General features: G+C 42.5%; 1 protein-coding gene across 8 annotated transcripts in view; it reads left to right on the forward strand.

The window, feature by feature from the left end:
* Positions 1-1,734: 1,734 nt before the first annotated feature.
* The window catches only part of LOC106590348 (protein tyrosine phosphatase receptor type Ma), a 306,057-nt gene continuing 281,753 nt past the window's right edge, over positions 1,735-26,038 (forward strand). For 4 of the 8 annotated variants that reach the window (XM_045710836.2, XM_045710841.2, XM_045710837.2 and 1 more), the window contains exon 1: positions 1,736-2,190. In XM_045710836.2, coding sequence (XP_045566792.1) covers positions 2,118-2,190 — 73 coding nt within the window. In that variant the 5' untranslated portion in view covers positions 1,736-2,117. Of the gene's footprint in view, positions 2,191-26,038 lie in introns of all 8 variants that reach the window. The other 4 variants (XM_045710838.2, XM_082970747.1, XM_045710833.2 and 1 more) reach the window with 3 other exon arrangements.

Raw genomic sequence — 26,038 nt, forward strand, 5'->3', positions numbered from 1 at the left:
ATTAGTTCACTACATTCAAACTAAGTAAAAAATGATCATATGTAAATCTGAAGTGTTACAGACTAGAAATTGCAAGAACAGATCACTCTGTTCAGATGTTAACAGAATGTGTAATTTAGCCTATTAAACACAACAAATATGTTTCAAGTGAGAATTAGGCAGGTCTGATGCTGAACAACAAAGGAAATGATTTCCTACTTTACCCATATTTTATTTTAGCTAAGAAAAGCTGTGTGTAGTTCCACTAGTTAACTACACTGCTACATGTCAAAAAAGTAATTAACTACTGAAAACACTACCAAGATTTGAATTTAGTTCAACCACCACCAAGCTACTACAAAATGTAGTTAAATTACTAGTTGAACTACATGCAGTTCACTACTCCCCAACACTGTGTAGGATGTAACTTTTTATGCCAGATGGGCATCTTTAAAAGCCGACTGGACTATTCTTAGGTCTTTGTTTGACATATTATAGGCCATCCTACACAGCGAAGTTTGCAAATAAATTCTCAGTACAGTATAAATCACACACACTTGATTAGCAATCCAATTTCTTAATTGTGTGACATATTGTATGCTCTGTCATTTTCTGATGAATGTGATGACACACAACTAACAAGAAGGCTAACATTCTTCCATCTAGAGACAGTCTAAAAGGCCTTTACCCTCAATCATTTGAAAAGCTATAGATCCAAATGTAAAATTCTCACAGATAGTGACTCCCCATTAAAATCTGTCGGTTTTGACACATTTCCTTCTGCTTCGTAAATCTTGCATAATTTTGGGAGAAATGATGTGCAGTTTGAACCAAAGAAGGGAGGAGCAGACATTCTCTCCAATTGGAAAATAAGGCTCAAGTTCAGTCAGTCAAGCGGTGCATGGTTTGAAATAATAAGTGGTGCTGTAGATGGGGGGGTCTTGCTTTACTCCATTCATTTTTTCTTATATATTTTTTGTGTCTTTTTTTGTTGTTGCTGTTCTCCATTTATTATGATGCTGATTTGACCATGTGTGGTGTCATGGTTAACATTGCTCTACAACTGAGCCACGGTCAACGTAGCAGTGAGGAGAGCAGTGACTGATGCCACGTTCAAGACAGACCACTCAGAACTCATCTTTCTATTTCCAAGTCGGAAATGTCTCAGTTTCCGAGTTGTCTTGAAAGTGGCATGACTCCCCTTTGATGTCATACAATTGGACAAAGGAGGTAAAATGTGCCATAGCCTACAATTATAACATAATAATAGGGTGTTCCGAGATATTTTTGTTTAGTTTGTTTATTTGCATAGAGCCAAAAAATTTAGTTCTGTCTTGCCTTCCCATTGCTGCGTTCACGTACTCATCGAAGCTTCCTATTTCCTAGGTATGATGTCGGAAATAGGACTTCGTTTAATTAATGTGCTTTTTGGTCGGAACAATTATTCACTAAGTTAGCTAGCTTGCTTAACATTGACAACATTATCAAACTACCCCATACAAACCTAATCAAAATTAGACTTAAAGTCATGCTAATTACGACGTAGTTTTATATCATATGATACTCAAATAAATTCGAAGCAATAAGATATACAAGATGCAAGGATTCTCCTATTAGGATCCTAAGGAATCTTCATTGGTGTGAAATGGCGCGCCCCTCCCTCGTTACAACGTATCAACAACAGCTGTGCTTGAAACCAGGTTTACAGAATCTGAAAGTGAAACTTTGACTCCACAGTTTAAAAACGGGTAGGCTAGGCTAAAATAGAATCTGTCGGTAGGTAAGTATTTCCCGCAAGAATTCTAGCAAATTGGGGGAAAGTACGAAAGAACCAATCACTCCATCTGGATACTGAAATGGAGCTCATAATGACGCTTCTATTGGAGCGCGCACTGTCTCGAGCTTTTCTCCGAGCTTAGTGACGTCAGTTACCTCCTGGCAGCTAGCGAAGTCACTATCTGAGTGGAGGCACTTGAAAGATACACAAGTAACCCAGTAGGAAAAGACAGACAGGGGAACACACCCAGTAGGTACCGGGCACGTTAACTGTAAAACGGAATATTTTCCTCTGTCACAGCGGCAGAGTAGAATTGATCTTACCCCGGAGCTGGGGGTAACGTTCGCGATACTCTACCGCAATGGATAGACTTTTAACTTGTCTAATTGCTGCGGGCAGCGTATTGCTTACAGTTCGAGGAGAAGTATTCAAAGGTAAGACTCATGATTTATTGTGTAGTGTATTTTGTTTGTTTTGTATTGCAAAAAGCCCAGGAATTTGAAGTAGCCTATGATAACGGGTCTGTCGCGCTCTCCGTCGAAGAACGCATTCCGAAGTTCGTTGTCTTGAGGGCAGTCCAGTGTCTAGCAGTACTGCATCCAAGTTTTCTGGCGAAAAGCCTGTAACGTTATAATGTTACTTCCTACGCATTTATTGTTCGACAGAGAAATTCGTTTATGGCTAGTTCGTATAGGGTTGTTTGATGTCCCTTTGATCAGTAAATAGCTCTAGTGTAAACAGACCGACGAGCCCCATCCCAGCGCATTGGAAACTTTTATAATGTAGTCAGCGCTGTGGTACGCTATAACACCAAATACCCTGTAGCAGAATGTCGAATCTTTCTTCCATTTTGGATTATGGCTGTACGCTGGCAAAATGGCAAATATTTACATAATTCATAACCACAATAGTTGTTGAATAGCTGTTAGGTACCCCTTGGCAGCTTGTTTTGGAGAGGGAAATGTTCTGTGCGCTACTTGGTTATTCATTTTGTCCTATGCTCCTGATGCTATTAATTTCACGTCCGTTTCAGGTTGGTTTACCATATATTTATTGAATGGAACATTGTCTAATCTACACCAAGGGTGACTGTCAGTCTGACACGGACTTGTCTGAAAAGTTTTGAGATCCTTTGAAAGCCTAAGCTTATCAAAGCAAGCCGTTACTTTTTATAGATGCTAATCTATTTTAAACTAGGGACGTCTAATAATCTAACTTCCTATTCCTGCTTCTTGAAATGGACTAATTCATTTAGCATATAATACCTATATTAATGTAGTGTCAAAAGTGTCATTGCATATTGGCAACATTCCAAAGTGAAGGGCTGGGCAATTGTGAGTGGAGCTCTACATCTACACATGGATTGTTATACAGGTGCTTTGACATTATCTAGATTGCCTGTGTTTTGAATGGAAGAGAGCTGCATTTCACACGTTTGAACTGTGGCTCATCTGAGCTTCATAGGAGGCATGTAACTATGCATACAGTAGGCAAGCAAACACATCTGTTTTTCCTCAGTCATGCTACAGTTGGCCATGCTTTTCTTACAGTAGATGTAATAATTAGGCTTAATGCCATTGGTATGTTGTTTTTAAGTTATGCATGGGAGGATGATGGTTGTTTTGTTCAATGTAATGAAAGGTATTTTTGGTTTTTGCCCTAATGTGGTAGGCAAACTAACTGGCCTATTTATTCAAATCTAATTTAAATTCAACACAACTTTATATATCTCCTTATGGGCAATTGGAGTAAGTTTTCTCACTCACGTTTGTATTCTAGATGATTGAGCCAGCCAAATATCTATTTTTGTAAAGGTTTCCATTTGTCTGGCACAATATTTTGAATTCCATATAATAAAAATGAATAAATCCACTATTAGACAGTGCGTCCATGCTATTTAACTACATCAGTAATCAGAGCATTTTCTGATGTTATGCATGTAAGTAGCCTTCCTACTAGCTTCTTGATTAGATCTGGGATCACATAACACTATCACTGCCTCTCAATGCCTTTACGTGTAATGCCTGGTGGTGGCAGCATTGTACATACCGCCACAAATGGCTCTCTTGAGATTCAGGATTTGGTCCGCAACCTCATCAAATAACTATTTCCACCGCCATCCATATTAAAAAGCACAAACAGTCAAATATTTGTTAAACAAAGAATGATTTTATAATGGAATGTAAATAACCATTTTGTTTACTTGCCAATCAGGGAGTACAAAACCAGCAGTGGAATTACAAATGCAAATTAAGTGAGCCTTTTTTAATTTAATGTACGTAGTAGTTGTTCTCCCAAAACGTTCAGTAATTGCAATCACATTCCCCACGTTTATTCCTGATCCTAGCACTGTTATTGGTGGCAACCATGCAAGGAGAGATTAATTTAAGGCGGTTGCATTCCCTGCTTGCATCAGTTAGTTATCCATGAAAAGTTAGACATACCACACGGAAAAGCCCATAGACATGCACTGAGTGATACACAGTAGACACAGATGGTTCAATGTTCAGTTTGGCAGTCAGTTCGAGCTGTCAAGGCAAACACTATATCATCAAAATATGTTTCTTGAAGTGAAGCCTGAATGGTTTTTCTCATGCTTTGCTGGAAGTAGGGCTAAATTGTTAGATTAATATGATAGTTTGTGCCCTTGGCTGAGCTTTGTGTGTTTGGACACAGCACAGTGCCTGGCTGGAGTAAGTGTCTGTAATGGACATTGTCTTGTGTGACCATTTTACCCAGGATATCCGCTGGCTCTCCCAGATGGATGGATACCCCTGCGCTGTTTCTTCCGTCCATTCACTGCTATAAATATATTTTTGTCGAGCTGCAGACCTTTGGTACATGCTGCATAATGCTCATTGTTCTTCTTGCTTGGACTCGGCTACACAGCCTTTCTGTGGACTGTTGCTGTGCCTCTTTTAACAATCCACTTTCAGATGATTTGCCTTGTCTTTGAAGACTGACTCCCAGCACACAAAGTAGTCAAATAGCTTGCTATAGAAACTGTAGAGTTACTGGTTCTTCATGTCGCCACATACAACCCAGACTGATGGAGTTTTGCTGGGGTATCTGCACCAGTGGAGAATGAAATTAAAATCTCCACCCTCATCCCAAGATGGAAGAGTTGCCCTAATAATGATAACACACCGTCAATAATTAACTGGGATTATTAATGTCCACTATTGCGTTTGTCATACACACCTAGGTAACCTGACACAAAGAAAGTCTTCCATGAAATTGCAACCCCCCTCCACCCCAAACCATTTTGCCTTCAAGCTATTCAGCCTTTGTGCATTTTTTTTTAGCATCTTTCTGATACTTGCTGAAGGCCTAGTGATGAATTCCAGTCTGCCTCGCTGTATTTGTTGTGGCTGTGCACGGCAAACATTTCCAGCATTCTCCGACTCTGCGTGCTGAGTTTTTTTTCCTTTCTCCACAGTCCACCACCCACTCGGAACTAGCTGTGCTTATAATCCTGATAGCAGGGTCAGGGCTTGACGTGAACCTTTTTAGTCACTTGTCCTTCTGATTTAAAAAAAAAATTAATTTTTTTTTTTTTTACTTCTCGAAAGCTGAAATCGCTTATCCAAACAATAAAAAAGGTCTGTAAAACCATATTCCAAAAGGGTGACTGATTTTCTGTTCTTGCCCATAGACTAATTTCGCTCACATGCTATGGGAGGGATGAGAAGAATCATGACATGACAAAATATGTTTAGTGGAGCCACATATTTTTGAATGGCCTATTCCACTCTGGTGGAGCTGTAGCACGAAAGACAGGCCTAGGCTACTACACTGTCTGTGTGTGCTGACGCATGCAGGAGAGAGTGCCAGTCAACGAGCCTCATGTCTTGTGATGGGTAGTAAATCATCATGTGCTGCAGAGCAACTCTGCTGTCCTCAAAACTGGATAATTATAAACTGATTGGCAAGTTTGTCTCATCCTCCTCTCATATTAGGCCTAGGCTACTATGTGTTGTAGGTACAGTTGAAGTCGGAAGTTTACATACACTTAGGTTGGAGTCATTAAAACTTGTTTTTCAACCACTCCACAAATTTCTTGTTAAAACCTCTCTGGGATTGTTCGGGACGTGAGCGTCCCACCTCGCCAACAGCCAGTGAAATCTCATAATTAAAATTCCTCAAACATACAAGTATTATACACCATTTGAAAGAGAGACTTCTTGTTAATCCAGCCACAGTGTCCGATTTCGAAAAGGCTTTACGGCGAAAGAACACCATGCGATTATGTTAGGTCAGCGCCTAGCCACCGAAAACCATACAGTCATTTTCCAAAGAAAGAGAGGTGTCATAAGTCAGAAATGGCGTTAAAATTAATCACAAACCTTTGATCTTCATCTGATGGCACTCCCAGGACTCCATGTTAGACAATAAATGTATATTTTGTTCGATAAAGTTAATCTTTATATCCAAAAACCTAATTTGAAATTGGCGCGTTATGCTCAGAAATGCATTGTCTCAAACAAACATCCGGTGAAATTGCAGAGAGCCACATCAAATTACAGAAATACTCATCATAAACATTGATGAAAGATACAAGTGTTATACATAGGATTAAAGATAAACTTCTTGTTAATCCAGCCGCTGTGTCCGATTTCGAAAAGGCTTTACGGCGAAAGAACACCATGCGATTATGTTAGGTCAGCGCCTAGCCACAGAAAACCATACAGCCATTTTCCAACCAAGGAGAGGGGTCACAAAAGTCAGAATTAGTGTTAAAATTAGTCACTTACCTTTGATGATTATCTGATGGCACTCCCAGGTCTCCATGTTAGACAATTAAATGTTTGTTTAGTTCAATAAAGTTAATCTTTATTTCCAAATACCTCCTTTTTGTTCGCGCAGTTAGTCCAGTAATCCAAATGCACAAAGTCCAGACAAAGTCAAAAAAGTTAAATTTAAAGTTATTAGAAACATGTCAAATTATGTATATAATCAATCTTTAGGACGTTTTTATCATAAATCTTTAATAATATTCCAACCGGACAATTCCGTTGTCATTAGAAAGGAAAGAGAACGAGCGTGGCGCTCACGGCCATGCGCGAGACTAAACTAATGTCTTTCAGCTTGACCACTTGTTGAAACAGCTCTTATTCGATCCCCTTTCACAATACAAACCTGAAACAACTTCTAAAGACTGTTGACATCTACGGGAAACCTTAGGAAGTGCAATCTGACCCCACAGACACAGGATATTGGCAGGTTTTTTGCCTGCCATATGAGTTCTGTTATACTCATAGACATTATTTTAACAGTTTTGGAAACTTTAGTGTTTTCCATCCAAATCTACCAATTACATGTGGGCCTGAGTAGCAGGCAGTTTAATTTGGGCACGCTTTTCATTCAAAATTCCGAATGCTGCCGCCTATCCTAGTGAAGTTAACAAACTATAGTTTTGGCAAGTCGGTTAGAACATCTACTTTGTGCATGACACAAGTAATTTTTCCAACAGTTGTTTACAGATTATTTCACTTATAACTCACTGTATCACAATTCCAGTGGGTCAGAAGTTTACATACACTAAATTGACTGTGCCTTTTAAACAGCTCGGAAAATTCCAGAAAATGTCATGGCTTTAGAAGCTTCTGATAGGCTAATTGACATCATTTGAGTCAATTGGAGGTGTACCTGTGGATGTATTTCAAGGCCTACCTTCAAACTCGGTGCCTCTTTGCTTGACATCATGGAAAAATGAAATCAGTGAAGACCTCAGAAAAAACAAGTCTGGTTCATCCTTGAGAGCAATTTCCAAACCATGTTCATCTGTACAAACAATAGTACGCAAGTATAAACACCATGGGACCACGCAGCCGTCATACCTCTCAGGAAGGAGATGCGGTCTATCTCCTAGAGATGAACGTACTTTAGTGCAAAAAGTGCAAATCAATCCCAGAACAACAACAAAGGACCTTGGGAAGATGCTGGAGGAAACAAGTACAAAAGTATCAATATCCACAGTAAAATGAGTCCTATATCGCCATAACCTGAAAGGCCGCTCAGCAAGGAAGAAGCCTCTGCTCCAGAACCATCATAAAAAGCCAGACTACGGTTTGCAACTGCACATGGGGATAAAGATAATAGAAATGTCCTCTGGTCTGATGAAACAAAAATAGAACTGTTAGGTCATAATGACCATCGTTATGTTTGGAGGAAAAAGGGGGATGCTTGCAAGCCGAAGAACACCATCCCAACCGTGAAGCACGGGGTGGCAGCATCATGTTGTGGGGGTGATTTGCTGCAGGAGGGACTGGTGCACTTCTCAAAATAGATGGCATCATGAGGTGGGAAAATGATGTGGAAATATTGAAGCAACATCTCAAGACATCAGTCAGGAAGTTAAAGCTTGGTCGCAAATGGGTCTTCCAAATGGAAAATGACCTCAAGCATACTTCCAAAGTTGTGGCGAAATGGCTTAAGGACAACAAAATCAAGGTATTGGAGTGTGCAGAACTGAAAAAGCATGTGCGTTCAAGGTGGCCTACAAGCCTGACTTGGTTACACCAGCTCTGTCAGGAGAAATGGGCCAAAATTCACTCAACTTATTGTGTGAAGCTTGTGGAAGGCTGCCCAAAACGTTTGACCCAGGTTAAACAATTTAAAGGCAATGCTACCAAATACTAATTGAGTGTATGTGAACTTCTGACCCACTGGGAATGTGATGAAAGAAATACAAGCTGAAATAAATCATTCTCTCTACTATTATTCTGACATTACAATAAAGTGGTGATCCTAACTGACCTAAAACATGGAATTTTTTATAGGATTAAATGTCAGGAATTGTATTTGGCTAAGGTGTATGTAAACTTCCAACTTCAACTGTAGGTTGCACATTGCTAGATTAAAATAGGCCTATGTGAACTATGCATCTTTTCATAACATTTCCTCATGTGTCTCCTAAATTTAAAAAATATATATTTTTGACATTAGATTTTTCCATCTTGGTATAGTTTGCTCAATTTCACTTCTTGTCATTCAAAATAAATCTGTGATTGAGAATAGCATAGACTCCGAATTTCATAATTATTCCCATTTTGAAAGCTTCAACTTTTGGACATTTAATAACTTCTTTTTTTTTTATCGTTTGGAAAATGCTCTTAATTTGTCTTTTAATGCTTTTATGATATTTCAATCAGTAGGATTAGGCTTTTTGGTTGTTTGGTTTGCAAGGATGGATTATTAATTTAAAAAAATCAGCCTCGCATGCATGCATCATTTCACTTATAATGCTTTGCTCAACTATACGTTTTTTTTTTCAAATTTCGCAATAGATTTTTATATTTTGCTATTGTTTTTTCTATCGCTCTTATTTTTTACCTTAAGCCTCCCATGTTTTTGTTTTTTATTCAAAAACATCTTAAGCTTTTGATCATGAAATAGTGCATTAGGACAACTCTAGCATATATTAACCTGAAAGTGGCTTAATAGGAGTGTCTGCTATAAAAGTAGACTTTGGCTATAGGCCCAGATCATTTGCGAGAGAGAAGGAAAAAAAGAATAATACTATTCTGACCAGATATTTTGTTAGACTCAGCTCTGTCTACATTGTTATTTTGCTGTGTGTGTGTGTGTGTTATAGTAATAGGCCAGGGATCATCAACTAGATTCAGCCACAGGCCATTTTTATTTATTTAAAACATTTTTGCTTGCGCGGATGGTCAGGGGGCCAGAACATAATTACAAATAATTTGTAAACTCCAAATTGACCGAAAGAAGCCCAAACGGATATAATATTTGGCTAAAACATAATAATTTCAAACATTGCTTACATTTGTATATGATCACGTGTCTCTATTATGCGTGAGGATACTTGGGAACAGATTTCACAAATTAAAATTACTTGGCGCTGATTTCCTGGTGTTTTTACAGGCTCTTTTATGTCCACAATGAAAATGTTAGATAACAATTTAATTTTGCTCAGAACTTGGGGGGCCAAATAAAACCACCCGCGAGCAGCCAGTTGGGGGAACCCTAAAATATGCTATATCAAATAGGAATATAGACAATTTACTCAATGTCAACTATGCACTGCCCTGCTTTGATATCGTGATTTGTGTCTTTTACATTTTTTTTTACTTCGGACAACTGAAATATATAATCTGGTTGTCCGAACAATAAAAACATGCTTGTTTTGGTTAAGTTCAGCTAGAGCTTTCTCATTTAACTCTGTTTTCTTCAATTTTTGTGACAAATGAACACTACCTGGACCAGCCAGTGTTATAGTTTAAAGTGCACAGGTATAGACAGTATAATTACCCGTTAGAAGAGATGCTGAGCAAACAGGACCCCCTCTAATTAAACTCAGCTCTTCTGGAGGCAGAGAGAGGGGGGACACAGGGAAAGGCTGGATAACTCCTGAATCAGCCAGCACCGCCATACAGTGAGGGCAATAGGGAGACCAGGTGGTCCAGTCAGCGACTTGCGCTGCACACCACTGTCAGGTTTAACGAACCGCTGAGACTAAAAGAAGCTCTCGTATGATTACATATTCATTATTCCGATGGATAAAGGTGTTTACCGAATCTCGCTAGAGGCCTTTCTAGGTGACTGTGTCAGTCTAAGCGCTCAGGAAAACAACTAATTAATTCACCAAGGACTACCCCTGCCCCACTTCCAAGCCAATAGCATAGGACTTCTACTACTACTACTAGGATGTTGTTACGTACTGTAGGCTGGGTATAGGCTGTCCTCAGGAGTGTGTGTTTGTGGTTTGTTTTTTTCCCTGCTTCCCTGTATGTTGTTTTTCTGGAAGAGGAACCAGGTTACAGGAAGGGTGGCAGGTTAGTACACTGCTGCAGCGCCTCTTCTCTGTGTCCCTGCCTTGCATATATGAGAATATGACCACAGGCAAATCTCTCCATTACTGTCATCCTGCATCTGTGGCACTCTGTGGAGTCGTCATTATGGGTCATTAACAGTTTTGGGCCACGGTGTTCTTTTCAGTCATGTTCTTCTCCAACTTGTTTCTTGGATGAGTGATTTTTATTCCCCTGTATTGTGTTATTTTTAATAGTTGCCAAACCCTGATGCCCAGCACTAATCCCCATTTATTTCTGTTTCGGTATAAATATTTGCTCAGAATGCAAGGACCATGTAGTGACAATTTATACATTTTATTTTTTATGTTTTAATTATTTCCCTTACTTTTCACTTATTCCGCTGGCATTTATTGCAAAGCAAGCAGAAGGGATTTTTTTTTAAATGAATGAGTCTTTGTTAGTCATTTTAATTGGGGACGTTAAAAGGGGCAGCATTGCGTACCGGCTGGTCTTTAGCTCTGCAGCGTGGTGAACTGTTTGGATGTTGACTGCTGACATTTTTGGCTTAGCGTTGCTTTTCAAACTGAATTCCACCCCATTAGCAGAAGTTTGTCACATTCATCATCCCATTTGTCCTGGGTTCTCTCCATGTCTGAAAGACTTAATCAGCCATCTTGTCAATGGTAAAGAGACACCGATTAGAGTGAGACTGATGGAAAATTACAAGATGGAACTAAATAGCCAAGCTGTGTGTGGCCTTTATGGTTTACCCTAGATCTCCCAGCTTTTTTTCTCTCATACATTTTTTTGAAAATACAAAAAAATGCTGATCCATATTAAGTTTGAAAATCTCCATGCCTTTTTGTCACAGAGCAGCATTTTTGAAGTGTTTGACCTCTGTCCTAGTGTCAAACCCAAATCATATGACTTTAATAGCTCACAGCCTGTTCTCAAGGCCTTCGTCTTAAGCCAATTTAGGTTTACGCTGTGTTGGGCTGAGTGCCACGGCCCTGAGCAGGGTGAGACTGGCTCAAGGAGGAACATTTAATGGTATTAATGGTCCCATCAGCATGTGGTCACATTGAAACTGTCAGCTCTCAGGGGCCCACTGGAAACACCAACGGGGGAGAGAAAAAACAGCTATGAAACCAAAACCAGGCAAAAACATCTCTTGTAGTAGAAGCTTGTTGAAGTCGCGTTAGTCTGTTAGGTCTTTACTTGAGGTTTTAGCAATTTAAATAACCAGCTTTAATGTGTGTATGTCAACCCCCCCATGCCCCCCCCCCCCCCACCGGCGAATAACCTTTTTTTTTATTGAACATGCAACTGTGCCAGACCTCCGACTATATTAACACGAGGCGTTGTTAAACACAGTTTATTGGAATCCAGGACTAGACGTTCTCGGTCTTAGCCGTCACCCTAATTATTTTTTCCACCAACCCTGCGACAGCAGCAAAATCTTCCCCAAATATAGATAATGAAAGGATTTAAAGAAGAAACGGCTCCTATGAAAAGCAGTCAAAGCTCTGCTACTAGTTGTGATGCATTTTACGGTTGATCTTAAAGTCGCACCAAGCCACTGGAGGGGCCCGCATGTCTTCAAGTGGTCGGAGAACTTCTACAAATCAGATTTAGAGGAGGCTTAAAAACCCTAGCACGATAGGGGAGAGGCGTTCTGCGAACAGACGCCACAAGGGGAACATTGAGGTACGAGCTTGCTGAATGTGCAAGTACAATCTTAGAGGGATTAATCGATATGAGGGTCACCGGCTCGCTGTATTAAATAATGTTGTCTTTCAGTTGCACACAAACCGTCCTAATCCCATAGCCGCCAGCCCTGTCTCAACACATGGTGGACAGATATTAAAACAGGCCAATATTAAATCCAGGCCAGCACAAACCTTAAGCCAAGGGAAAATGATATGGCTTAAGAATACACCCGGCAATCAGACAGACCTCTCTCCACAGGTCAGAGGAATTAAGGGGTCATCTAAATTATAATCTCGCAAAGAAGAGGGGGGCTCCAACAAAAACTCTTCAGCTGTAGCCTCCTCACCGAAGGATTGTGATGAATTAGCATTGTGTTTAAGATGCAGATTTAACATTTACTGGAACACGCTGAAATATGCACATATCACATATTAGATTCCTCAGCGGTATGTACTTTCCTCACTCCAAGTTGAGTGGATTCCACACAGTGTAGGAAGGCCTCTGGAAATTTTCAAAAATCTTGAAATATGTTTTCAAAGGAGTGGAATGTAAATATTTTATTGGGGTATTATAATTCCATCTTTATCATAATTATCATAACAGCTGTCCTTGGAGCTTGTCCACGAGTGCTGCTGTGCTTTATTATAATATCTGTGTGAGTTAAAGTGAGGGAGATGAAACGGAAAGCCATTAAACACCACAGGCAGTAATGGGGAGAAGTGGTTAGGGAATTGGATATGTGAACAGCAGCACGCTGCCCGAAGGGGACAGAACTGCTCTCTTTATCCCCGGGAAAGGTACTTAACCTATATTGCAACTGTAAATATTCATAAGTGGGTAATACGTAAAATGTGGAGTTAGACTCAACACATATCTAACATTAACTTTAAGGAAATGGAGTATGAAATGAAGTCACTTTAAAGTGACATCAATCTTGTGACTGGGTTTGACTGGGTTTGGGGCCTATCTCCCTGCGTGTATTTATTTACACGCGGTCGAGATTTGGTGTTGGTGTTGTTGGAGTCATTTCTGAGCCTGTTTATGAGTGTGGTGAGTTTTTGGGTCAGTGTCTGCCCTGCTCCTGTCCTCCATGTGTAGCTGTAAGTATTTCTGGAAATAATGAAGTGGTTACCCCGGGGTGGCGGCAGCAGCTCCTTTACCTCCCATATTTCATCCAGGCTCTGATTGATGAGGTTCTATATGTATGTCATCCGTTTAGATGGGGGAGAAAGTGAGGGGCACATTTTTCAAGAAACGTCCGACAAGCCCCCAGTGGGTTGTTCAATGTTAAGTGAGGTTAACAGAACGCTTAAAATTAGAGCACTGTGAGCCTTATAGGGGCTAAACTAGTTATGAAGTTGGGCAAAGGGCAAAACCAAAGCAGACCAGGTTTCTTGAAGAGATGGCATGTGTTTTCTGTTGCAAATGGGAAGGTAGGCTATAACTTCCTATTGATTGATGGACACTATGGGCAATCTTCCTGAAAAAGGATCTTTACTTTTGCTTTAGTGTTTTTAGACACTTCACTTACCAATCAGGATTGGAGCAGTGCTATAAATGCAGACTTTAGCATGAAAATGCTTTTCCAAATATCCATATGGGTTCCAACTCTACACCCTCAAGGAAAACAAAGAATGATGGATAGGAGAACTTATATTGGGATACACAAAGTATCCCACTAGTAGCAGCACTGCTAGATTCTGGACAGCTAGGCTCCTGTGGGGAAGTGGAAGGGTTTTACATTAAGATTCTGGATTTTCCCTTCTTAGACCCAACAAATTGATGGCAACCTAGTCCCAACAAAGCATTGTTCTTCCAGCAGATTTCCCCAATAGAAGTTTATGTCTCCATGATAACCAACCCAGCTCCGCCACCAGTGCATTACCTCACTGGTAGCTCCACGAGGTTCACTGGTAGCTCCACGAGGTTCACTGGTAGCTCCACGAGGTTCACTGAGAAAGCTCGTAAGCACAAAATAAGCCCCCCCCAAAAGAAGATAAATGAGGCAAATCTCAAATGGCCAAAATCCAGTTGAATCCAATTTGGCCAAATCCTTGCTGCTTGGTTTTCAGATCGGTCTAAAAACACACTGTGTGGCATTGCTCGGCTGATATACCAAAGTCTTGTTTTGTTTTCTTAATCTTCCTCAAGTTTTGCTTTCTAATCCCCCTAATCCTCACACTAAACAGAAAAACAAATGGTCTATACCCAGACAGAAAAAACACAGCTTGTGAAAGTTTTTTTCTCCGGCCTTTTGTGCAGTAATATCAGAGGAGATGGATGCTCTCTGATGATTCAGTAAGACAGACAACTGTTCATATTGTAGGTTGACTCTTGACTGCCAAACTGGGAGATTGGAGGCTGGCTGGCAGGGTAGCACAGCCTTGTATGCAGAAAGACAGACAGGGAGACAGAGGGGTCTTAGATGGTTACATGGACTGCTTTGCGATTGAGATTGACAGATGGGGAGGCAGGCAGGCCAATAGACAGTCAGCGAGGGGAATAGGGTAGGAGGCAGAGACGGGCAGGCAGGGCTGGTGGCAGGAGGCAGAGCCACAGAGCCCCGGGCCTTTCCAGAGGCACTGCATTAACAGGGACAGAGCTGGGAGGGGGGTGGGGTTCCATCTCAGAACTACTACTGCTCCTCCAGGACTAACCCCCTCACACCCAGCCCTGCCAAGTCTGCGACACGTCAACTCATCTGGGGAGAGCTCTCCAGCATGGAGCCTCCCTCATGGATGTCTTGGTAGAGATGTGGTACTGTGTTTTCACAGGTGTCGTCTCACCTTTCAGTGTATTTGTCATCGGGGGGGGGGGGGGGGTTGCGTTGGTCTAGTGGTCTGATTCGCAACCTGGCGTGTCAACAGCTAAATCTGTCCAGCGTTTAGAGCCAGCACAGAGTGCTGCATTAACAACGTTCTGTATCAGAGACAATGTCTTGTCTCTACTCCAGGCGTAGGTATGTTTCACTGGCTTGGTAATAAAGTGCATAAACTGGGTCATTGACCCCGCCCACCCCACCATCCCCTTGCCTGAAGTGTTGACATTGCAGCCCCCAAAGAGAACCCAGCAGGCAGCGAACTCTCTCATCCTCACCCGATGCACATCTAAACCCAGACAGCTCTCAACCCAGCCTTTCCAGATGGGGGGGCATGAGGGGGACAGACTGAGGATTTGTTGTTGCTAGCTTTTGCTAACTCACTAAAACCACTGCGACCTAATAAGCCCTCTCTCTCCTCTCTTCCCCACGACTCCTCTCTAACCATTTTACGGAGCTAAGTGCGCAGCAATCCAGAGGTGATTGGGCGTAATCCTTTAGCATGGGGGAATATTGTGTGTGGAAGTGAGTGCTGCCGAGTGTTGAGATGCAGCAAGGCAAGTAATGAAGGCATGTGTTTACCTATAATTCCCTTCACCCAGGGAGATGGATTAGTGCGAACGGAGCGCTTGTTGTCAGATTTCTTAAGTTGCCTTCAAGTATGAAGCCCCCTCCTCGGCCCCCGCGGAGGATTTTTACTGTGCCGGGCCTGAATAGGGGGGTCTTTCATGCCTAATAGTCCAGAGACTGACTTTTTGTCCCCCCCTGCCCCGGCAGCCATTATAGCCCTCTTTAGTCACCAGAGGAGAGGCAACATCAAACAGCAGGAATCGCCTCGTACTGTAAAGCTCCCGGGCTCCGCCAAGCATTGCACACACATGCTACTTTTCAACTGGAACACCGGTGTTACACTCGTGTATACAACCCTTATTGTTATACTAGGGACATTGTTTCCATAGCGAGGGCTGACAGTGAGGACTTGTGAATAGGGCTGTTACGGTGGAGAGCCAGCTGCTCATAGCTGGTTGATTCATTGAATGAAAATAAGTGTTGCTATAAGCCCATGTTGTGGAACATTTCATATAGGCTATGCAATTGCGTGAGAGAACAGTGGTTTGATGGCCTCTATTAAAAAGAGAATCCGATCAGCTTTCAATAGGCTAGGAGTACTATATTGATTAGTTAATATTAAAGACATTGCTTTACAACCGGAGTAGCCTACCTGGCTGGCATGACAATGAACCGTGGGAAAAGCGTCCTCCATTCGCTATTCAAATGCAAACGGATGTCTTTTCCCCCTGCCCCTCAGGTGCATGTTAATGGCCCATTCTAACTCCAAAACAAATTTCACACACATTATTTAGTATATGTAAGGACATGATTAAATTGAGAATCGTCTGAGTGAGAATATTATCACTTGTGAATGATGCCCAGCGTGTGCAGTCTAAGGCAAGAAACGGTGCATGCAACTTTTTCAAATCCTAGTGGCATACATCATGTATACATCATGTACATCATACATCATGTACTGTAGCCAAGCCCATAGGCCTATATGTTTTGAAAAGGTTTGCATCACAACTGAAGTGGCCAAATAACTCTAAGAGTAGCTAATGCTGGGCGATATGGCCTCAGTATCATATCACCATTTTTTTTCCATTTCTTTACGGTATTTTATGTTTTGAATAACACAAGTTGTAGATGTGCTTTATGAGTAGTGTGTGACCCTAGGGTGGCACCACATACATTCTAACATAAGGATGACTCTGAATATGCTTTTCTGTTCTTCTGAAATAGTCTACATTTTCTTAATATCATAAAGTTTCTTTAGACCTGCCGAAAATAAATGATGGATTTATTGTGATGGTGTAGGCTAAAGTTAATGGCTTTATTAGACATTTTAAAGTATAGATGTTTCAAAGGTATCAGTGGCTTGTAGGCTATGCGTGGAAGCCCGGAGATGCTAAACGTGTATGTTAATTAAGTCAATTACCGTGAGACCAGCAGTTATTTGCATGACATTTACTGGCTGACAAAATTTCATGACAGCCACTGCCCCGCTTGTGAAGAGCAGAGTCAACAACCTCAGCATAATCAAAAGTTGCTTTGTGAGAAGGTGTTAAAGTTCAAAGTTAGCCATTGTTATGTAAATGCCAGCTGAAAAGTACCAGTGGCCTGGCTTTGGCCCCAAGTGAGAGTAGGTTCGCTGGAGCCATAAATTTAACAGTTTATTTAACTAGGCACATCAGTTAAGAACAAATTCTTATTTACAATGATGGCCTAGGAACAGTGGGTTAACTGCCTTGTTCAGGGGTAGAATGCCAGATTCGATCTAGCAACCTTTCGGTTACTGATCCAACGCTCTAACCACTAGGCTACCTGCCGCCCCAATAGAAACAGAGAAGTTTGATCTTTTTGGGTAAAACACTGAGGTAAATCCTGAATGGAAATGCGCCAACAGACAAACCGGTACATATTAACACTCATAATAAACACACGCAGGCACATATCGATGCACTGCACACTCAAACACAATCTTCCCCATAAATTATTTAGGGGCCTCTGGCGGAATGTGACAAACATTTCAACCACCCTCTGCTCCACCCCCGCCCCCTCAATCCTCATTCTCACCCCCACCCCTCTCTCATCAGGATACAGCAGTACAACACATTCCACCCAGCTCAACCCCCCACCCCCCCACATCTCCCTGGGACCTATAACCCTGTGTGCCCCTCCATCCACCTGCAGGCCCGCTACCTCCAGTGGAATGGTGTGTGTGTGTGGTATTCTGTCTCTCTGTGACCGCCGATAACTAATCGTCCTTTTTTTTTTTTTTTTACCCCCTTTTTTTTCGTGATATCCAATTGGTAGTTAGTCTTGTCTCATCGCTGCAACTCCCGTACCGACTCGGAGAGGCGAAGGTCGAGAGCCGTGCGTCCTCCAAAACAACCCTGCCAAGCTGCACTGCTTCTTGACACATTGCTCGCTCAACCCAGCCGCACCAATGTGTTGGAGGAAACGCCGTACACCTGTCGACGGTGCAATGTGCCCGGCCTGCCACACTGCAATGCAGTGCCTTTGATCGCCGCGCCACTCAGGAGGCCCAACTTGAGAACAAAGTTGACGACAAATACAAAATTGCCAATGTATAAAAATATGCTTCAAATGAAAACCGAGATGACTGCATTACAATATAAACAGTAGGCCACAGTGTAGCCTAACGTGTGCAAATCTGTGATTTAGTGCATTTTTATTGGGTAAGCATTAGAATAAGCCCCTCAATATTTGCCGCCGTAGGTGCTATTAATCTCTCTAAGAGCTGATCCGTCATCAGTATTGTAAAATATTTCTAATGTTAAGGAAAGCTGTTGAGAAAGCTGATTTGAGAGCAGCACTCCCTTTCGATCCTATCAGTATCGACACATGCTCCAACGATACACTTGGCAACTGTTCTTTTTGCGTAATGTTTTGGGAAACACATGTTACATCTTTGGTCGTTGTAGGAAAGATGCATTGTTAAAACACTTGTAAGACTAAATTCTATTGGGAAACCGGGCCCTGGTTGCTAAAATTCGAATAGTTCGGCTAATTTCAGTTTTTGACAAAACAAGCGAACGAGTGTAGAGAATCATTGTACCATCTGAACCACTGTGAAATATATTTTCAATAACCAAAAGTATTGTATTTTCAGCTGTTTGAAGCTGATGGACAAAACTGAAAACAAAATGCTGCAAAACGTAGAATAGCGCACATAGAACGTAACTACTTCGTACACTTGCTTACACTTTTCTGTGCATTTGGTCGGGTTGCTCAAAAAGTTCCATCCAGTATTTCAGCTTTAAAGCTCTTAGCAAGGTGCAAAGACCTAGACACTGATAGGCTCTCCTCTCGCCACCTGGCCCTTTCTTCCCGCTCTAGTAAAGGAGAGGAGGAATCAAAATCCTCTTTCTTCTCCTTTTGCCTTTTCATTTCCCCTCCATCTAAATCCTGCTCTTAAGCTCCCGGGTGGTGGGGGGAAAAAAAAAGCCCAGGCGGCCTGCTCTCCCTTTCACCTGAATGTCATGAGACCTTAACCCCCCCCACCACCACCACCACCACCACCACCACCACCTTCTCACAGGGAGATGGGTGTGTTTTCCTACAGACCTTAGGCTTGATGTGATCCCAGTGGCATTAGGACTATGGATGTTTCTTGATGTCTCACTTTTCTAGTGTAAACGTAGTAACCTTCCCACTCTTCTGACACCTTTGTGGAATGTTGAGTATGAGGGGAAAATAATCCTTGAAATACAACTTCAGAGAATTTGAAGGATTATATAATAAATGTTTATGGTGGTAGACAGACATATGATTTTATAATCTTGTTGGGCATACAAGTAGACGGTGAGCAATTGGTAATCATGTCGTCCCGGAATCTGTATCCTGAAATAACCTCTTGAAAAGCCACTGATATGCTGTCTGCGTCTCAGAAAATGCAATCACTTTGGTTAGTTTCCTTAACTTTTCCTCCATGTCTGTCTAGATGCAGGCAGCTGGACACACCTTCTCCCACTCAGATCTCCCAACCACAGATAGCTTTCCTATTATATACTACACTGACTGTAGCTTTTAAAACAGATGCACGAGTCTTCAGGGAGAATACGCTGACGCTTTAATGAAACTGTGCCACGACTAATTGCTGCCAGGGGGCCGGCGGGTACCCTGGGAGAGGCTGTCACCATGCCACATAGAGTGGCAGCAGACAATGGCACTGCCACTTCCTTAGTCCCCACACCCCGTCATCTCTAATTGTCCTCCTTTATGGAGCTCTGTGTGGGATGGCAGGGGCAGGTCGACGAGAGGCTGCCTAAGGGCACAGGCCCCGCTTTTTCACGGGGCCTGTGCCCGCTGTCGCCTGCACCCCCTGCCCCGCCCTCTCCATCCCTGAGTCACAGTGGAAGACATTTTCGCAGGCCACCATGTCTTCCTGACACATAAATTGCCCGTGGCATCGAGAGAATGACAGTATGGCACTTATGCTGCCCGCTGCACACAGAAGAAAGAAAGGGCTCCGAAAGAGAAGAGCAGTGTTTTGAGAGTTAATTTTGCCCTTCCGTTTGTGGGAATATAATAATGGACAGGTCTGTTATTCCTGTCGCAGTATGAAGTGCTGCAACACTAGAAGATTATGAGGACTATTGAGGCCGGAAACAGGTAGAACAGAACAGCACCAATCTGCTTGAGCAAGTGTGGTCATACAGGTGCCCCCTTCCCCCGAGTCAATACTCTCTCTACATACCTGTTGATTAGCGTGCCTTGTAATGATTTATCCCCGCCGAGTACAAGCTCCCAACATATTGGCCTGTGTTTGGAGCGCTATGCTACAGAGAGCATTCACTCACTGAGAAGCCTAATTTCTGGGCGTGTGTGTGTGTGTGTGTGTGTGTCTGTGGGGGCTCAGTTGGTAGGGCACAGCATTTACAACGCCAGGATTGTGGGTTCGTTTCCTAGTACGACAATGTATGCAGTCACTACTGTAAGTCAGTCTGGATAAGAGCGTCTGCTAAATGACGTAAATGCAAAAAAAGCCTTCATGTCAGTCAGCGACTCCGACTTCACAACCACTCCTCCCGCGCTCGTTCCTTCTATAGATCTTTAACCTTTCTTCCCTGGCACAAAGACTACCGACCTTTACCCCTCTCTGTCTCTTTCCTTTCCCCCTCTCTCTTTACCTCCCGTAAGACCCAGAGGTTGTCACAACACGGGCCTCCGTCGTCCGACCACATTGTTTACCCCCGGCCAACCCCGTTCCAACGATATTCACGATACCAGGCGTGTTCTCAGTGGATCCACAGGGGAGGAGACCTTTGGGCTGCGGTGCTGCCAGGGTAGAGGTCTTTAGTGCGTCTGTTCCACCCCCATTCCCTCTGCCTGCTGGAGGCTAGTGATGACCTTCTCCTAGCTGCTACAGCAGGGGAATATCACTGCTTTCTCCCCCTCCAAACAAAGCGGGAGATTGTAGACTCCACACCGCACCCCGGTCTTCATCAGGGGAGTCAGAGGTGTCAGCCATGACCTTTTCTGGACGGGGTGTGTGTGTGTGTGTGTGCACATTCACCTAGTGCTTTCCCACCTGGTGTGTGCCTGGCAGGGTCAGATGCCCTACACACACACACACGCGCACACACACACCTTTTGATCTTTAGAGCGGGGGCATTCAGATCCATCCTCTGGCGTCACAGTGGATATGTATTGACGTGCCATGCTGAGTGACACATTGTCAGCCAACATTCCCCTGTTGAGTGGTGTGAATATGTACATGGCTATTGAAGCACAGCTTGTTAGACCCATTTTACAGCAGTCGCTGCTGCTGCATGGCTAGGCTAAAAGACTTTCCTCCTGCGGGAGGGGGGATATGTGTGTGTTCGTGTGAGACAGTGCCTGTGACATCTCTGGCTGCTCTTGTCATAGTTTCCAGCCACACAGGGAGTAGCAGGGAGAGAGGGCAGGTGCGCCCCCTGATTGGCCCATCCTGCGTTCCCTGGTGAGGTAAGTGTGATCTGGTTGAGGGCATGGCCAGGGCAGGGAGAGACACAGGAAGCCGGGCCAAAGGAAACAAAGTCAGGGCAAACTGCAACGGAGATCACATCGGCCCATGAGCTCACCGGGTGGGAGAGCAGAGGCGTTAACAATCACATTTGGTGTTCTGACGTAAACATTTCCCTATTGTTTTATCTGCTATTCCATTTGATAGAATGACAACATTGACTATTCATAGAGGCGCAGTAGAATTTAAACTGTTTAAGACTAGTTCAACTTTTAAGGTTTTATTGGTGTCCGTCGTTACTGTCGGTCGCCACTGTGCAATACCTGCTGGGAGTTTGATATTTTATATGTGCAATACCTCCAATTAGGCTTACATCAGAAATATTGAAACCTCTTGTTTTATGTGACTGTACATTTTTCTGCTTTGTGACCTTAATTCGGTGAAGCACTGCTGAACTTGAGAAAAAGAGAGCGAGAGACAGAAGGGGGGAAAAAGCTTTAAAGAAAAAGGCTGTGGGGAGATTTAGTGACAATCTAGTGAGGCACTAAAACATGACACCCAAGTCCCACTGAATCTTATTTCATATCGATTAGGACCTGCTGCAGTCCTCAGCTGGTAAAATCTGGGATTTATGATGATTTAGCGCTGTGCTGCTGCAGTTCAAGACTTTAGAGGAGCCAGGAGAGAGAGTCTCTTCCTGTCTCTTGTTTTGTCTTTCTCACTCAACTTCTTCTTCTCCTCGTTCTCTTATTCTCTCCCCCCCCCCCCCCCCCCCAGTGCTCTAGCAACCCCTGAGCATAGAAAAAAGTGTCCATGTTCGGTAGCAAGATGGCTGAATGGCAAAGAGTGCAGTTTGACCAGTGAAGAATGTGCGGAGGAAACATTTAGAGAAACAACACTATTTCAAGAGGGAGAGAGCATGACTATTCCAGTTTGTATGAACGTATTCCTGAAAATCCCTTTTGAAACCACAGCCTCCCTCCATCCCACTGCAAGATTTGCTGCAGACCATTAAACAAAAAGGGGCTTAACGCTGTCCAAGGCTCAGTTGTTTTAATTTAGTTTATTTTCTTTCACAAAAGGCTTTAAATAATGAATGAACGCAATGGAGTCAATTATGGAGCTTCGGCTTCATTTGTTTGCTGTATTGATTAACCTTCGCCGGGCCGCTAGTGTACTTGAAGCTGCAGGGACCTAGTGCTTGGTACACGTAGGGAGGGGGTGTTAACATCTCCCCGTGGGAGGAGGTTCTCCAGGCGTTTATGACAAAGTAGGCCAATGAGTCAGATGGTCCCAGCAAACTGCTCCCTATAAACTGAATAGTGCTTTTTAATCCACCCACCCTTCTCCAACGAGAGGTGTGTGTGTGTGTGGTATGGGGAAGGAAAAACAATCACATCCGTCACTAGGTTGACTGGCCAACTGTAATATAAAACATTTTTTTTTTTTTTCTTTCTCGTTACTAACATTTGCATGCCGTCATGTCTTCCCAAATCTTTGGAAACGTCAAGATTAAGAATCCCCCCCCCCCCCCCGGGGAAAGGGTGTGTATTTAAAATATTTTTTAATATTGTTCGCTATTCATGAGAAGCTATTTTCCTTTGATCCTTCTGGGTGTGTAGCATAAAGCCCATTCACAAAGCAGGTCAGGATTAAACTCTCTAGATTTAGTCTGCTTCGCCCAAGTATTATCTCCTATCAACAGAGATGGGGGGGGGGGGGGGGAAGCAATTTTCAGAAACTCTCTTAATCTCGAAATTCTTAAGAAGCCCGGGCCAGATTTAAAGTTTATCATAAATATTCTTAAAGGGGTTGTCCACCTTTCGTTTGGAGAGATTAAGTGAAAAACACATGGGAGGCCCCTCACCTCCTTATCTCCCTTTAAGACAGGCTCAGAGGAGCCCCGCAACAATAGCCCGCCACACGGCCTGATCCTCTTATAGGAAAGAGCTGACATTACACTCTAACTCTAATTCTACCTCCCCAGTCCTGTAATTTATGTCGAACGGTGTCACATCCCTCCAATAGAGCTCCAAACACTTATAGAATCTATGCCAAGGTGCATTGAAGCTGTTCTGGCTGGTGGTGGCCCAACGCCCTATTAATACACTTTGTTGGTGTTTGCTTTCATTTGGCATTTTGTCAGTGAGTTCTTGGGTTTACTTTTAGCATGTTGTGATTTTTTTTATTTGCAGTTGTGAAGAGTAAAAAACCAATGATACAGTTGAAATCAGAAGTTTACATACACTATAATGGTTGGAATCATTAAAACTCGTTTTTCAACCACTCCACAAATTTCTTGTTAACAAACTATAGTTTTGGCAAATTGGTTAGGACAACTACTTTGTGCATGACACAAGTAATTTTTCCAACAATTGTTTAGACAGATTATTTCACTTATTCCACTTATCACAATTCCAGTGGGTCAGAAGTTTACATGCACTAAGTTGACTGTGCCTTTAAACAGCTTGAAAATTCCAGAAAACGATGTCATGGCTTTAGAAGCTTCTGATAGGCTAATTGAAATCATTTGAGTCAATTGGAGGTGTACCTGTGGATGTATTTCAAGGCCTACCTTAAAACTCAGTGCCTCTTTGCTTGACATCATTGGAAAATCAAAAGAAATCAGCTAAGACCTCAGAAATTTTTTTGTAGACCTCCACAGGTCTGGTTCATCCTTGGGAGCAATTTCCAAACGCCTGAAGGTACCACGTTCATCTGTACAAATGCAAGTATAAACACCATGGGACCACGCAGCCGTCATACCGCTCCGGAAGGAGACGCATTCTGTCTCCTAGAGATGAACGTACTTTGGTGCGAAAAGTGCAAATCAATCCCAGTACAACAGCAAAGGACCTTGTGAAGATGCTGGAGGAAACAGGTACAAAAGTATCTATATCCACAGTAAAACGAGTCCTATATCGACATAACCTGGAATGCCGCTCAGCAAGGAAGAAGCTACTGCTCCAAAACCGCCATAAAAAAGCCAGACTACGGTTTGCAACTGCACATGGGGACAAAGATTGTACTTTTTGTAAGAAATGTCCTCTGGTCTGATGAAACAAAAATAGAACTGTTTGACCATTGTTATGTTTGGAGGAAAAAGGGGGAGGCTTGCAAGCCAAAGATCACCATCCCAACCGTGAAGCACGGGGTGGCAGCATCATGTTGTGGGGGTGCTTTGCTGCAGGAGGGACTGGTGCACTTCACAAAATAGATGGCATCATGAGGTGGGAAAATTGTGGCTATATTGAAGCAACATCTCAAGACATCAGTCAGGAAGTTAAAGCTTGGTCGCAAATGGGTCTTCCAAATGGACAATGACCCCAAGCATACTTCCAAATTTGTTGCAAAATGGCTTAAGGACAACAAAGTCAAGGTATTGGAGTGGCCATCACAAAGACCTAACCTCAAGCCTACAGAAAATTTGTGTGCTGAACTGAAAAGGCGTGTGCGAGCAAGGAGGCCTACGAACATGACTCGGTTACACCAGCTCTGTCAGAAGGAATGGGCCGAAATTCACCCAACTTATTGTGGGAAGCTTGTGGAAGGCTGCCCAAAACGTTTGACCCAGGTTAAACAATTTAAAGGCAATGCTACCAAATACTAATTGAGTGTATGTGAACTTCTGACCCACTGGGAATGTGATGAAAGAAATACAAGCTGAAATAAATCATTCTCTCTACTATTATTCTGACATTTCACATTCTTAAAATAAAGTGGTGATCCTAACTGACCTAAGACAGGGAATTTTTACTAGGATTAAATGTATTTGGCTAAGGTGTATGTGAACTTCCGACTTCAACTGTGTCTATATCAACCATGCATTGCTATGTAATGGCCAATGAGAGGCTTTGAAGCCAGGTGCCGCCATTTTGATACTCCCCAGAAGGAGCAGTCCTCCATATGGAATTGTACAGTATTTCAATAAATGGTTTCAAGGACCGAATGACATGTATTTAAGCATTTATTTGTTGTTGTGGGGACAGTTGCATTTGTACTCTTTAAAAACATAAAAATAAAAAGTATATGTTTTTTTATTTTTATTACCTGCATTAAAGTGTCTAATAGAATATACTTGACAAAAAAACGAATGTAGACATTAATACATGCATTTCTATAGCTTAAAAAATATATATTATTGTGGAGGAGATGTGCCACGATGACTGCAAAGAAAAAGCCATATCTCTGTCCGACGTCTGTTCTTTTGCCCATCTTAATCTTTTATTTTTATTGGCCAGTCTGAGGTATGGCTTTTTCTTTGCAACTCTGCCTAGAAGGTCAGCATCCCGGGTCGCCTCTTTACTCTTGACGTTGAGACTGGTGTTTTGCGGGTACTATTTAATGAAGCTGCCATTTGAGGACTTGTGCGGCATTTGTTCCTCAAACTAGACACTCTAATGTACTTGTCCTCTTGCTCAGTTGTGCACCGGGGCCTCCCACTCCTCTTTCTA

The sequence above is a fragment of the Salmo salar genome, chromosome 29 (assembly GCF_965601325.2).
Source record: "Salmo salar chromosome 29, fSalSal1, whole genome shotgun sequence".
Classification (NCBI taxonomy): domain Eukaryota; kingdom Metazoa; phylum Chordata; class Actinopteri; order Salmoniformes; family Salmonidae; genus Salmo; species Salmo salar.